General features: G+C 33.4%; 5 protein-coding genes and 1 long non-coding RNA gene across 18 annotated transcripts; 4 read left to right on the top strand and 2 right to left on the bottom strand.

Annotated features, from left to right (window-relative positions):
- Positions 1–16: 16 nt before the first annotated feature.
- Positions 17–1,757, bottom strand: LOC128883453 (uncharacterized). Of its 3 annotated transcripts, none has more exons than XM_054135821.1 (5): positions 1,636–1,757; positions 1,364–1,448; positions 1,272–1,313; positions 926–1,197; positions 17–784 (listed from the first exon to the last, which is right to left on the bottom strand). In XM_054135821.1, exons 2-5 carry the CDS (start codon positions 1,413–1,415, stop codon positions 17–19), a joined length of 1,134 nt encoding a protein of 377 aa, XP_053991796.1. In that variant the 5' UTR covers positions 1,416–1,448; positions 1,636–1,757. The 3 variants fall into 3 exon arrangements, with proteins under 3 accessions (XP_053991796.1, XP_053991795.1, XP_053991797.1); XM_054135820.1 differs by having other exon boundaries at positions 1,533–1,655; XM_054135822.1 differs by lacking the exon at positions 1,636–1,757 and adding an exon at positions 1,513–1,528.
- Positions 1,758–1,997: 240 nt separating this feature from the next.
- LOC128883454 (uncharacterized) lies at positions 1,998–3,281 on the top strand. 2 transcript variants are annotated; one of them, XM_054135825.1, is made up of 5 exons: positions 1,998–2,180; positions 2,258–2,326; positions 2,378–2,660; positions 2,907–3,094; positions 3,140–3,281. In XM_054135825.1, exons 1-5 carry the CDS (start codon positions 1,998–2,000, stop codon positions 3,179–3,181), a joined length of 765 nt encoding a protein of 254 aa, XP_053991800.1. In that variant the 3' UTR covers positions 3,182–3,281. The 2 variants fall into 2 exon arrangements, with proteins under 2 accessions (XP_053991800.1, XP_053991799.1); XM_054135824.1 differs by lacking the exon at positions 3,140–3,281 and having other exon boundaries at positions 2,907–3,139.
- On the bottom strand, positions 3,140–5,350 carry LOC128883452 (uncharacterized). 2 transcript variants are annotated; one of them, XM_054135818.1, is made up of 8 exons: positions 5,100–5,350; positions 4,542–5,037; positions 4,333–4,484; positions 4,148–4,286; positions 3,970–4,077; positions 3,702–3,854; positions 3,498–3,635; positions 3,140–3,450 (listed from the first exon to the last, which is right to left on the bottom strand). In XM_054135818.1, exons 1-8 carry the CDS (start codon positions 5,348–5,350, stop codon positions 3,370–3,372), a joined length of 1,518 nt encoding a protein of 505 aa, XP_053991793.1. In that variant the 3' UTR covers positions 3,140–3,369. The 2 variants fall into 2 exon arrangements, with proteins under 2 accessions (XP_053991793.1, XP_053991794.1); XM_054135819.1 differs by having other exon boundaries at positions 3,140–3,445.
- Positions 3,848–5,677, top strand: LOC128883455 (uncharacterized). 7 transcript variants are annotated; one of them, XR_008458977.1, is made up of 4 exons: positions 3,848–4,031; positions 4,121–4,374; positions 4,427–4,490; positions 4,551–5,677. It is a non-coding gene; the product is annotated as an uncharacterized LOC128883455 (long non-coding RNA). The 7 variants fall into 7 exon arrangements; XR_008458975.1 differs by having other exon boundaries at positions 4,539–5,677; XR_008458978.1 differs by having other exon boundaries at positions 4,121–4,490; positions 4,539–4,666; positions 4,724–5,677.
- Positions 5,678–5,873: 196 nt separating this feature from the next.
- On the top strand, positions 5,874–11,392 carry LOC128883292 (exportin-1-like). 3 transcript variants are annotated; one of them, XM_054135495.1, is made up of 23 exons: positions 5,889–6,332; positions 6,393–6,578; positions 6,636–6,728; positions 6,782–7,188; positions 7,243–7,392; positions 7,444–7,582; positions 7,681–7,755; positions 7,810–7,882; positions 7,980–8,168; positions 8,267–8,376; positions 8,461–8,527; positions 8,574–8,683; positions 8,762–8,890; positions 8,976–9,045; positions 9,140–9,271; positions 9,379–9,886; positions 9,953–10,037; positions 10,104–10,211; positions 10,309–10,479; positions 10,535–10,619; positions 10,679–10,778; positions 10,840–11,074; positions 11,122–11,392. In XM_054135495.1, exons 1-23 carry the CDS (start codon positions 6,216–6,218, stop codon positions 11,182–11,184), a joined length of 3,402 nt encoding a protein of 1,133 aa, XP_053991470.1. In that variant the 5' UTR covers positions 5,889–6,215; the 3' UTR covers positions 11,185–11,392. The 3 variants fall into 3 exon arrangements, with proteins under 3 accessions (XP_053991471.1, XP_053991469.1, XP_053991470.1); XM_054135496.1 differs by lacking the exon at positions 11,122–11,392 and having other exon boundaries at positions 5,874–6,332; positions 10,679–10,773; positions 10,840–11,025; XM_054135494.1 differs by having other exon boundaries at positions 5,884–6,332; positions 10,840–11,392.
- Positions 11,393–11,527: 135 nt separating this feature from the next.
- Positions 11,528–13,626, top strand: LOC128883297 (uncharacterized). The gene is made up of 6 exons (XM_054135505.1): positions 11,528–12,077; positions 12,194–12,550; positions 12,720–13,076; positions 13,136–13,192; positions 13,240–13,343; positions 13,402–13,626. Exons 1-6 carry the CDS (start codon positions 11,733–11,735, stop codon positions 13,481–13,483), a joined length of 1,302 nt encoding a protein of 433 aa, XP_053991480.1. The 5' UTR covers positions 11,528–11,732; the 3' UTR covers positions 13,484–13,626.
- The last annotated feature ends 58 nt before the right edge of the window (positions 13,627–13,684 follow it).

The following is a 13,684-nucleotide window of genomic DNA, read 5'->3' as shown; positions in this document are numbered from 1 at the left end:
GATACAAAAAGTAAAATTAAGAAAATGATTTATCCGATTCATTAGAATCCCAGCCGAAGATTTCGTCTGTGGTTTTCCTCTGAGGTGGGTTGATATAAAGAAAGTCATTTGGTTCATAAGGATCCATGAGGTACTGGTCGAGAATGTCTTCATGTTTTGAATGAGTGCATACGAAACATGAAGAGGTTGAGGGGCGTTTCGATGAATTATAAAGGATCCCATTAAATGTCCAAGAGCATTTAAGAAAGCGTATGTAATTTGTGTTGAATTTGTATAAAGATGGGTGGATAGAAAAAAGGCGAGCAAGTGATATTTTTTTGCCATCAGCATAAATTTTATCAAAAAATCTTCTAAAAACAAGCTGATAAAGAATTGAAAGACAAAGCAATAGAAAAGTGAAAAGGCGATACAAAACACTTTCAGGCGGAATAGAAGGAAAAACGTTAGATAGGGATATTGCTTTGAATTGTTTTCTATTGTCATACGTTGACCAAAATTGAACGCGAGCTAAGCAGACATTGAAAAATTGATAAAAAATGGTATAAAACAAGTGAAAAAATCGACTAGGTAAAGAAAACAATCGGAACGATTTGGAGTGTTCATAAAGTAAGGAACAGATTTCACCGATAAAATAAAGAATTTCGTAAACTTTGGCTACAAAACCTTGACGAGTTGGCTCCGTGCGAGCTAAACAAAAGCATGAGTTGAGTATATAATAAAATGTAAAACGAAAACAAAACGCTGCACAAGATAAAGCCCAACACTTCAAATCCAGTAAATAATACTGTAAAAAAATAATAATAATAATAATAATAATAATAACGGGTGGAATAGTAACAAAATGACAAAGCATTTCATTGTATTGATTTTTAAAAATGCATTGAAAAACAAATTGAGATACAAAACACTGTTTTTTTCTTTTTACCTTTATTCCCAGATTCAATGTAATAGCAGCTGCACCAAGCGCTATTAAACGTTGAATGAATAACATAATATAATTTAACACAGTCAACGTTGTGATAGTTTTTTCAAACGGAGTCTTAGCAAAGGGGGATTTGTTGGAACAAGAAGCTGAAAAGGTGGCATTCTCACACGATTTTTTACGCGTGACTCGAATTCTTCGTGTTGATGCCTTGCTCTCATCTTTTAAAAAAAAATTTTTTGATGAAGAAACGCAATGTGTCCGGTGTATTGAAGCTTGAAAATAAAAAATATTTGTTTTTTAAAAAAAAAAAAAAAAAAAACATTATTTTAAAAAGTAAAATTCTTACATGCTTTACGAGGTAACAATTTTTTCCTATTTAAATGGGTATCTGGTTTATAAATAATAAAAATTGGATGAACAAAAAAAATAGCCTCTTACGCAATTGTGAATCATTGTTAAAAAGATTAATTGAAGAATTCACTACTGTCATTGTTCATCAAACCGTTACTTGTGCAAAGGAAACCTAAGAAAATAATTGATTAAGATGGAGCAATTCAAAAAATGTTCATATGATGGGCGGTTTTTACGTCATCAAAAAAAAACTAACTGCTTTTTTAATATGAAAAAAAAAGGACCTATGGTAGGATTTGGGAAAACAATATGTCAACTTAATTATGCAAGTAGGAAAAAAAAAAGAACAGTTAGTGTACTTTTGGAGAGTGAACGTTTGGTAATGTGACTAGAAAAACTATGAATAATTTAAAAAAGGTGGTATCAGAGTGTAGGGCGTTTTGGCCACATGGTGGAAGCTACAAAGGCGAAGAAAACACTGAGGAAATTCAAATGACTCCAAGGCGTCGAGAGAATACCAACTTGTTACGTGACTGATATTATTTTAAATTTCATTCAAACAAAATATTTTTTATAGAAAAATACGATAGTTAACTTGTGTACAAACTTTAATCCACTTGATTTGTTTTTCAAGAATACAAAAATTGTCTTTTTTATTATTCTTGATTTGCATGACCTTGACACAGGTTCAGTTCACACTCCAAAAGGAAAACGCGACACAATGTCTACTCATGTTTTAAACACGTCAAAAAGCATCCAAAAGTGTCACACAAGTGTTTCTAAAGATTTAAAGCGTGATGCCAAAAAACATAAAAAAAAATCTTTATTTGCTACCATTGATGAACAACAAGTTTGTCGTATTTTGACCTCGTTAGTTCAATGTTATAGGACGATCGTTCCTGAGGTCATACCGCATACTCAACTCGAGTGTGATTCTTCTTTTCGTGACACCATTATGTTTTTTTTTTTGGTTTATTTTAGATTCTTGAACTTTTTCAAAATTTAGATCATGGAGCTCATGTTGCGTTAACCGGTATACCGGACGCTCAGGTTTTCTACTCTTTTTTTTTTCATTGACTATTATGTTTGTAATTCTTTAAGATACGAAAAAAATTGCGTCATTTATTTTATGCTCTTCATTTAACCGTTGACTCAACTCCCAAGTGTCAAGACGCGGCACGACATCAATCTTTTAAAGCTCCTCGGGATTACCGTCATCACTTAAGATCTTTTATTAAGGCGTTATTAAAACAAGTGGCTGAAAAGCTTGAGATTTCTTGGTCTTCATTAAAAAAACCAGTCATGGCGACAAATGTCAATACACCGTCATCTTTCCCTTTGGAGAATGACAAAATTCTCTCGTTAATGGAACTTCATCAAAAAGGTCAACTTTTCTTCCAATTGTGCTTTTCAAAAAACATACTTTTTGTATCCATTAAAGTCCTACTCTTATAATTTTTTCTTGCTATAAATGAAAAGATTCGAGTTAATGCTTTTTTGTTTCGTCACGCGTTATAAGAATTAACAACTGGTTTCTTTTTTTAAAAACTATTGTCACGCATTGTGTTTTAAAAGAGAAACATGGATGGTTGTCTATTGCTCACTTTTTACCAAAATATTTTGTGTGTAGGTGTGTATAAATCCTCAACCCTACCAAATCTGAACCAACCCATGGATTTGTGGGGAAAACCTCAAGCGGAGCAAAAAATAATGACAAATGCTCAGGTAACTGAAGGCCAGCCTTGGCGACGGTTTGATAGGGATTATTGTTTTTCCAATTCCGCGAAGATATCCAAGGAAGAATTCCATCGTTGTTTTGTAAGCCATTCAACAGGAACATCAGAAAATGAATTTTTTGTTTAGAAACAACCACAAAATTCCTTGTCATCACGGTTTCGATCCTAATTCAACTTTCAATGTAGTGTTTTGTTGTACATGGGTAAATCGTCCATATATTTTTTAAAACAAATATGAAAAATTTGAAACAAGTTTTTGTTTTTTCTATAAAACCGTCAAGGTTTTTTAAAAAAACCTTACGGCATGAAGAATTCCATGGCGTTTTTGAAATACTAACCCTTTCAAAGAGACATTTATTATTGAGATTGTAAATAAAGAGAGACACTTTCAAGTAGATGAAAAAGTGTTAATGAAATCTCGATTTCCTCCAACCTGCCCTGTAAGAACTATCAAAAGGCCATTGCAGTGTGACGTGACAATGTACCTTGAATAAAATAGGGAACTGCCCTTGTATTTGTCGTAAATTACAATAGCTTTCATGAATGTTACCACAGGAGGCATGGTGGACTGCTTGATTCAAAAAATGAATGTTTTGATAGTGGCGTGCATGTTCTTTTGGATTCTAGCATTGGAACCAATAAAACACGCGTGACGTGTGACGCCTTGTTGAATGATTCTTGTAACGTACACTGTACTGCGCAAAGCACCGCGTGGGAAGTAGACATCCAGTATATTGAAAGACAAAAAATTTGAACAAGGCGCACATGTGAGCTGTTAATCCCATGTTGGAAGATAAAAAGAGCGAGAGTAAGGCATCATGGTGGAGGGTTATAATTTTTTCCTAGAAAACACCACAAATATCGGTTCTTAAGAAGGACACGATTCAAAAACAATAGGCATAGGAGGACAGCTTTAAAGAGTAGTGTACGTTATGATCAAAAAAAAACCTTCATTACTTGAAGAGATTTCAAAGGAATGAACGTGGCTGTTTTACTTGCGTTATGCTCATAAATATAAGGTAAACTTTTTAAAAGTTGAAAAATAAAAGAATCCTTAGCAAAGTCCTGTTTCAAATAATCAATGGTATTCATGCGATTCGTACCGTAGGCGCATTGAAGAAGAAAATAACGTTACCTTGAAAAGATGATGGATGACTTGTTGAACGGAGATTTGTTGATGAAACCATTGTTTTTGTATAGAATCCAATTTGGTGAGATGCTGAATTTTTCTGTTCAAATAAGCCTCTTGATCTTGTAATTCTTGTGTGGATATTCTACAATGATTCTGTGATCATTCAAATTTTTTTTCTTCTAATCTACTTGAGAAGGCACACACTTTGGTGCAGGGCGTTCATAGTGTTGGTGAGATTTTCCTTTTTGTCATGGAGTCTTTTTTTCAAAAACGTTACAACAGAACGAAGCGTCGACTCCATTTCAACGGTGACTGGAAACAAGGCTTCCTCTAATGTTTCCTTCAAGTGAACGCCACATTTTATTTTACGTTTTGTTAATAAAGGTCATTGCAGTACCTTTTGTAGAGAACTCGCTTGAGACTGCATGTCGCTTGTGTCTTTGGATTTCGAAAATTGTTCAAGTGAATCAGAATGCAATGGAGACTGAGATAAGCTCGGAATCAAGGCTGCACTGGAAATCGGTAGGTCCGAAAGACTCGAGTTTTGGGTGGTTCTTTTTAATGATTGGGTGTCAAAAGAATCATGAGGGACGTTTTCCACAAAGTCAGTGCTTTTGTGGGGCTCATTTTTCCTCATGTCCAGTGGAGTATTGTGGCACGGCGTCCTGGTTTGATTAATAGCGTACGTTGAAACAGTAGGCGTTCCATTGAAATCTTTATTTTCCGCATTGATTTGATCATGAATATCAGAGTGGCAAGGGGTCGACTCGGCGTTACTTAAGGAAAAAGTTTGTGTGAAAGACGCGTTGGGTCCGTCCGTCGTACAAAAGGGTGCTGTGTTTTGTGACTCTTGAGGAGAAACAAGTTGAGTGAGTGTTGTTTTTTGTTTTTTTCTGAAAAAAGTAAACAAATACATTAAGAAGAATGGGAAAGTTGATCTTACACAATCACCAACCTATCAAGTTTTTTTAAAGTGCTACTACAAGTATAAAACGGGTAACTAATATAAGCGGTCATAGAACACACGGTCACTAACACAAGCTTTGGTAGCATTTTACCCTTCTTGGATCTCTTACTGCTTGAAAAGACTGCTTGATCTTTTCTTTTTAAAGGTACTGAGCGTACGGATGGCGCATTGAATTTCCTGAAAACTTTTTGAAAAATATTTCTTCGTCCGTGCGTCAACCCTTTCAAAAGAAGGTCCATTGTTCTTTTCACAAAAAATATAAAGTGACGGGTTTTAATTGTATGGTGCGTTCGTTTTGAAAAATTGGATCAAGTAGATGATTTTGCAAAGTTGGTTCAATCCATCAAAAAAAAAATTATCTTTTGTCCGAAATGGAAAAAAAACAACCGTGTACAGTTGAATTGAACAAGTGTGTTTTGTGAGAGAAACAAAAGCAACACGACTAGAATTTTTCTTTCCCTAGCCACTTCAAGTCCAAAAACAAAATATGCGTAGTTGACTTGAACTCACACTACTAACGTTTAAAAATTTGTCAAACTTATGTGTTATCAAGATTTTTTTTTTAATTTTTTTTTTTGAAAAGAAAACGTTAGTTTGAACAGATACACGAGTTTTTTTTTACTAGCATTTTATTTTAATTCTTTTCTATTAGGAATCACTTTACATGCAGATATGAAAAAAAATATTTTAATGCAGTGTAAAAGGTTACGTTTTTCCTTTGATTATAAGCAAACGCAAAAAACGTTTTAACCATGTAGACTGTCATCCATGTACTCTCTGTAACGAAAATTGTTTTTTTGAAATGTTTTAAAAATAAATAAGAATCTACGAAATTCGTGACATGGAAAGGTTAACAGTTCCAATGTGTTTTATTGAAAAAAAATCATTCAACTTTACTACATATTCATTAGTAATAGAAAATAAAATCGAGTTTGTGTCGATTGTTCAGCGCTATTGTTTTTTTGAATAAATGGTGGAATAGACTATCGTACTAAATCTGAATCTACATTGAAGCGTCTGTTTCAGGAAGGGTGACTACATGATATTTTAATTGGTGGCCTTTGTTACCTCTTGGTTGAAAAGCATATTTTTGTTGTAGTACATATGTTTGATCGTCAACATTTAGCAGGTCTTTTAGACACATCTTGTGCATATAATCAAGAGAAAGTTCAACTACTGGAAGTGTTAGTAAATAAAATGCTCATTGGATCTCATGATGAGGTACGCGAAAACGAACCATTTTTTTTTCTTCTTGAAATGGAATCATTTTGTATATTGTAGAGAACGATTGCTCATGACGTTTTAAGTCAATTGAAATCATCAAACGAAGCATGGAGAGTTGTTGGATCCATTTTACAACTATCGAAAGATTCCAATACACGATTTTTTGCTTTAACTATACTAGAAAATTGTATCTCGACAAGATGGAATGTTTTACCAGACGATCAAAAGCTCGGCGTCAAGCAAGTAATGAAAACATTTTTTTTTGAAATTTCGGAAGGAAAATTGATTAACGGTTTGTAGTATGTGACAGACATGACACTTACAGCATGTACGGATCCAACTTTGGTGGACGCAAAGTATTTTATTACCAAAGTGAATCAAACATTGATTCAGGTGTGTGTTTCTTTTATAGAATGAAAAGAAAGCTATTTCTATGGTGCTTTTAGATTGTTAAACAAGAATGGCCTCATAATTGGTCGTCCTTTATACCCGATTTATGCGCAGCTGCTCGAACCAATCAAGCCGTGTGTGAAAACAGTTTACAAATTTTATGTTCCTTATCAGAGGATGTTTTTGATTTCGGACGAGATCGTATTACATCACAAAGAATATCTGTTCTTATGACGTCTTTAAATGCCCAGTTTCAACAAATATATGATTTATGTATGTTTGTTTTACAAAATTATGTCACTTCTCCGACATCTGTGAGCGAGGGGCTTATCGTCGTAACGCTGCGCTGCCTTGCTCATTTTCTTAAATGGATTCCGTATGGTTATATATTCGATACTGGTCTTATTGACATTTTAATTAAATATTTTTGGGATCCCATTCCTTTTCGAGTGGAGTGTGTTCGGTACGACGTTACAAATGGAAAGGTTTATTAGTTTGTTATTTGTTTTTGTGATAGGTGCTTAACTGAAATCGTATCATTGAAGAATGTTCCTCTAGGCGGGCTTGATAAATTAAGAGAGTCACTTTGGTTACCTCTTGTTCAGAAATTGTCTCAAATTGCAGAAATGACAAAAGAATATGATACAAGATGTTCTTCAAATTCAAGGTACTTGATAAAAGTGTTAAAATTATTTTTTTTCAATACTTTTCTTTTTAGAATATTTTGGGAAACTTTTTATACACAACTCGCGATATGTTTAACCACATTTTTAAAAAATCATCGTGTCGATGTTTGTGAGGTTCCTTTACCGTCTGGTGACTCTTATGAAGTTGTAATTTTCGTTTTACAATTCTTGGTAAGTTTTTTCAAATGGATTTTCCGCCTTGATGCAAACTTCATGTTTTGTAAAGCGAAAAAAAAATGTCACAATTCTATATTGAAATCATCTTTTAGGTTACAATTTCAGCCAAAGTCAACCATGAAGAAACGTTCAAGATTTGTGTGGATTTTTGGAATAATTTTGCTGAAGTACATTCACATTCTAATTCATGTGACGGCGTGAAACGTTCTCTTTGTTATTAGACACTGCTATCAGAAGTTCGCACTGCATCGCGTTCCGCAGGTGCTGTACAAAGTCCTTTGTTAATGATGACTCGTAAGAATTGAAAAAGTTTAAAAAGAAGCGTCATTTGTTTCTATTGATTTTTTCGCTTAATGGTTTTGTCGCTCACATTCTTTTTTTATCATTGTAGATCATGTGGACGGAGAACCGACTCCATTGGAATCACCCGAAATGTATTCTGAACGTTTAAGAAGATATCAGCCTGTTTTGAACGACGTTCGTCGAACTCTTATTTGTAAAATGGCGCGCCCTCAAGAAGTTTGTATTCATTATCATGCGGAAACTGGGACAGTAGATCGGGATTATCATACTGACACAGGTTGGGACTAAGAGAGAATCACATTATTTCTTTTTTCATACGTCTTGTATTGATTTTATACTCATTGCGTTCAAATGACATTGTCGTGAATTTTGTAGATGAAGTCGCATTATATAACAATGTCAGAGAAAGTTTAATTTATTTAGCCAATCTTAGTGGAGACGAAACACAAAAAGTTCTTGTTGATTTGTTACAAAAGTTTACACAGGTATGTTTTCTTGTTGAAAACATTCTTCCCACGAATGTTGCTTCTTTTCTTTTCCTCATGTATGTTGTTGAATGCACCCTGTAGGACGCTAAAAACTCTCATGAGACGAATTGGAATCCTACAGAGCTAAGTCGACTTTGTTGGGCTATCGGTAACCACAGTTTTTCATTGCTACCAGCCAATGTTATCCTAATTAGGTTCTATGAGTGGGTCCATGTCGGTGAAAAGAGAACAAAATTTTCTAGTTCATGTCACCCGTGAACTATTATATTTATGTGAGCAAAAACGAGGAACAGAAAATAAAGCGGTAAGATTTTTAGTAGAAAGTCAAGGCGCTATAGAAAAAGCTGTTTTGTTGCTTTTGGTTTCACTTTTGGTTTTCAAGGTTGTTGCATCCATGATTATGTACGTGTTTGGTCAACATCCTCGTTTTTTAAGAAGTCACATTAAATTTTTGGAGACTGTTATCAATAAACTTTTTGAGTTCATGCAGGAACAATTCGATGGCGTTCAGGTAACTTCAACATGGGTGATCTTATGACAAGAAAAAAAAACCCGTTTTTCATAAGCTTCAAGAAGTGTTCACTGTTTGCTTTTAGGATATGGCTTGTGAAACGTTTTTAAAAATAACCCAAAAATGTGCTAAATCGCTAGCTCAACCTCAGAACGGTAAATACGAGTCCATTTGAAACGGGTGTCTTGAATTTCTTGGCGAATGTCGTTCAGCTAGACTAAATGTGAGTGTGTGTGTGTCCGTTTGTAGGTCAATCCAATGCAATCCCTTTAATTGAAAAAATGTTGCAACAATTTTTTGTTCTTTATAAGCAATTATCTTCACCAAAACAACAATTGATGCTTTACGAAGGAGTTGGGCATGTTATTGCAGCCGCGTTAAGTACGTAGGCACTTTGTTTTATTCTCTTAAATGCAACAAAAATGCCACCCGTGTTTTTGTTACAATAATGTCTCTTTAAAAATCTGGATCTAACGCCTTGTTTGTAGCGTTTGAGAACCGTCAAAAATTGATTGCCTCCCTTATGAAACCCTTTAATGATGAATGGACCCAACTTATGATCCATATTGCTACCGGAACCATTGACACTAACCAATTTTCCAATAATTCGATTTATCAAGTGGACGTGGCTCGAAAATTTACTGAGATTTTGCGTGTCAATGAAAGGGTTGCTCATGCAACCGGTACGGCTTTCAGTTCTCAATTTTTCGCTCTGTACACGGAAATGCTACAAGTCTATACATTATATTCGACGCGCATATCACAAGAAGTATCACAACATCAAGCTATTGTAATGGGTCATGCTCATGTGAAAGCCTTACGCTCTATGAAACGCGCGACTCTATTACTCGTGCAAACCTTCGTGGAATCAGCATCGAATCATGACGATCAGAAGAATGGCAATCCTTCGAACAATGCATCAACAGATGATGTTCGAAGGGAGATCGTTCAATTTATTATGCCTCCTCTTTTAAGTTCTGTTTTACAAGATTATAGGTGAGTGTAATAGTTTTCGTAACAATGGTGAAAGAACCAAAAAACGTTTTATGGCTTATCCATTAGAACAAATGTTCCTGAAGCGCGAGACTATGAAGTGTTATCTTTATTAACAACTTTAATTAGAAAATTAGATACTTACATATTACCGGTAACGTGTATTTTGTTCGTCCATAATTTTTTTTGCCCTTGTACACCTTTTTTTTTTTTTTACTAGGAACTTCCCCGTATTTTTCAATACGTTTTTGATTGTACTTTGGATATGATTAAAAGCGATTTTCATAGTTTTTTGGATCATCGTATTCATTTTTATGAACTACTGGAAGTACGTGATAAGCGTAGAACAGATTCACTCAAAATGTGGTGATTTATTTTGCGTTTTATTGAATCCTTTTTTATTTTGTTGCAATGGTGAAATGTAGGCAAGTAATGAGAAATGTTTTGAAGGCATATTTGTTTTACCCGAAGTCCAACGACGTTATTTTATTGAATGTCTTGTTTGGGCTTTCAAGCATGAACAACCCACTGTAGCTGAACAAGGATTACGTATAACGCAAAGCTTGTTACGAAATGTGTGTATTGCAAAACCAGAGGTTCGTTTACTACCGGCTGTCATTTGTGTGAAGAATGCTTTGTTTTTTTAATTAGTTACTCGTTTCGTTTTGTCGAGTGTTTTATTGGAGTATTTTTCGTGAAATCTTTGGCGTGCTTACAGATACACTTCATAAATCAGGTTATTTTATTCTTATAAGTGAGAGTGTTGTTTTTGAAAAACGTTTTGTGCTCACGTAGGCTTCCAGCGTCAAACATTGATTTTAATGCATTTAGTTCAACTTGTGGAACTGGGTCAAGTTAATGATGCGGAAAATAATATTACTAAACCTCAGGTTATGTAAGAGAAAGTTTATGTGATAAAAAAAAAATTAAAAAAAATATTTGAAATGCTATTTTAGGTCTCAATTAGCCGATCTCTTGTTACAAAACTTTGGCAATCTTAATAGAAAACAAGTGGAAGCATTCGTTTTAGGTCTATTCAATAAATGTGGCAACCCACGAGATTTCAGTCTACATATTCGAGATTTCTTAATTCAATTAAAAGAATTCTCAGGAGCTGACGATCTTTTTGAAGAAGAAAGACAATCCGCTTTACAAAAAGCGAAAGAAATGGAGGCATTGCGTCAAATGCAGGTAAATTGTGTTTTTTCAATTTTGTCGCTCAAGGTCGTTTGTTCAAGGTTCCTGGTTTGGCACCTCAGTATCAACCCGCTGAATGTACCCGTATTGAAGATTTTGAATAATAATAAAAAAAAAATTTTAATAATTCAATGTAAATGACTCGAAGTGGTTTTTGATTCAAACAACACGTTTAAGTCGAGTCAAACATACAAGCAATTAAACGAATTGCTTGTATGTTTTTTGTGTTATTCAAAAGACAAAGTTGTCCTGTTTGTATTGCTCTAACCATTCTTTAAATAACGAAAATGACTTGATAGTCCTAAAATACAACTCTTATACGACAAATTTTCGAGTACTATAAGACAAAAATTTTTAGTACTGGGTATTAAATGTTGTAACAAAACATTCAATGGCCACTTGTCAAATGCCTGAAGTTGGATTCTATTAAAAAAAAACAATGTCAACGTTACCCACAAAAAAATGACAAATGTGTAAAAGAGAATCTGCTATGAAAAGGTGACTTGAACAATTATGTCTCTACAGTCTCTAAGGAGACTCTCAAATATAGAGTAGTTTTTTATGTGGCACTGTCCCAAATTTGCGTTCGCAGTAAAAAGATAACATTTGACGTTTGTTGAAAACCATTGTAAAGAAAACGGAAAAGCTTCGAATGAAAATGGATCATTCCATGTCGTTTCAATTCCCTTATCTCTACGGATTGTTACTAGTTTTTATGTTAATAGAGCATTGTTTTGATATGTATTTGAATTTACGTCAATACTTTCATTTAAAAAAAAAGCAGCTGCCCGATTCTTTAAGAAAATATGTTGATGATAACAAATTCGATTTATCAGTAGATTATTCTTTAGATAAACTGACTTTTGGCACTCTTACTGCTTGTGTATCTTTTGTTATTAAATTCGCTCTCTATATCACGTTTTTTTTCCCTTGGCTTTGGAGCGAATCGGGAAGATTATTACTCGAAAACTTTGGTATTGTGTCGGAATATTATCAAGTATGTTTAAATTAAATAAAGTCAATTTTTGACATTCGTTTAGTTAAAGGAAAAAAAAATATATTCCTATCTTTAATGATTCTTTTTTTTTTTTTTGTTTGTCAATTTTTATAAAGTCTATCCTTTTCGTGTTCCTTTATGTCATTGGAGAGCGTTGTCTTTGTATCTTATTTGAGTTTTATCATGACTTTGTTATAGAAGACCGTCATGGATTTAACAAAAAAACTGTTAAAGTGTTTCTTTTAGATGAAATCAAAACTTTTTTTATTTCCATGTCCATCGGAAATATTTTTCTAGTTTTGGTTATTTGGGTTATTCATTGGGGTGGCAAAACATTTTATTTTTGGTTATGGGGACTTACAATGGCATTTTCGTTTGTTATGCTAACTGTGTATCCGAATTTTATAGCTCCACTTTTCAATAAATTTGAAGATTTAAAAAATCAGTCATTAAAAGCGAAAATTGAAACATTGGTAAGAAGATTTTTTGTATTTTGTATAGAATAACAAACCATGCGTTTAACAAGTCTCGTTTCTAGTTATATTGAGTTATTGCATAAGTGAAATGGTGCAATGATTTTTTTATTAAAAGTTTTATGCAAAATGTATCACATTTTCATTTATTTCACTTGTATTCATTTAGGCTGGTTCTATTCAATATCCATTAAAACGTATTTATCAAATGGACGCTTCAACGCGCTCAGCTCACAGCAATGCTTATTTATATGGTTTTGGAAAAAATAAACGAATTGTTTTATTTGATACACTTTTAGAAAGTAATGAAGATCAGATTTTAGCCGTTGTAGGTCACGAGTTAGGTCATTGGAAGTACAGTCATACATTAAAGGGAATAGCGTTATCATCCGTTCAAATGTTTATAATGTTTTATCTCTTTGGATTGGTCTTTTATAACCCTTATATGTATACAGAATTCGGATATAAGGAAAATGAAACACCTGTGGTGATTGGATTGTTTATATTTATGAATATTTTCAAACCGGTAAAATTTCAAAAAGTTTTTTTTAATAAACAAGTTAACAGTAATAATTTTGGTTTTAGGTCAGCATTCTTACCTCCATTCTTTCAACATGTTTAAGTCGACGTTATGAATTTCAAGTAACTGTTGTGTGTTGTGTATCTGGTAAAAAAAAAAAAATTGGTAGGCGGATAAATATTCAGCTGTCGACTTGAAAATGAATAAAGATTTAAGACACGCATTAATTGATTTACAAGTGAAAAATTTATCTGCTTTTTCTGTGGATTCTTGGTAAGTAGCTGTATTTCTTTTAACTTATCGTATTGCGATGCGTTTCACGCGTTTCTAGGTATGAGTGGTTTAATTACAGTCATCCGCATTTAGTCAAGCGATTGGAAGCTTTAGAACATTATGAAGAAAAATCATGTTAGTTATAAGAAATAAGTTTCATGATTGGGCGAGGTGTCTTAATATTTGTTAAAAAAACAAACATTAACACATTTGTATGTGACAACACAAAAGAACAATGTATTTTTTTTTTTTTTGCAAAACAATATTTAATTTACATATTTAAAAAATACATAAAAAAAAATAAAATTTTTCACTTTTTCCTGTTTTAAGAAAAGAACAAT

The sequence above is a fragment of the Hylaeus volcanicus genome, unplaced genomic scaffold (genome assembly GCF_026283585.1).
Source record: "Hylaeus volcanicus isolate JK05 unplaced genomic scaffold, UHH_iyHylVolc1.0_haploid 12221, whole genome shotgun sequence".
NCBI classification, from domain to species: domain Eukaryota; kingdom Metazoa; phylum Arthropoda; class Insecta; order Hymenoptera; family Colletidae; genus Hylaeus; species Hylaeus volcanicus.
This window is presented reverse-complemented; position numbering and strand designations above follow the sequence as displayed.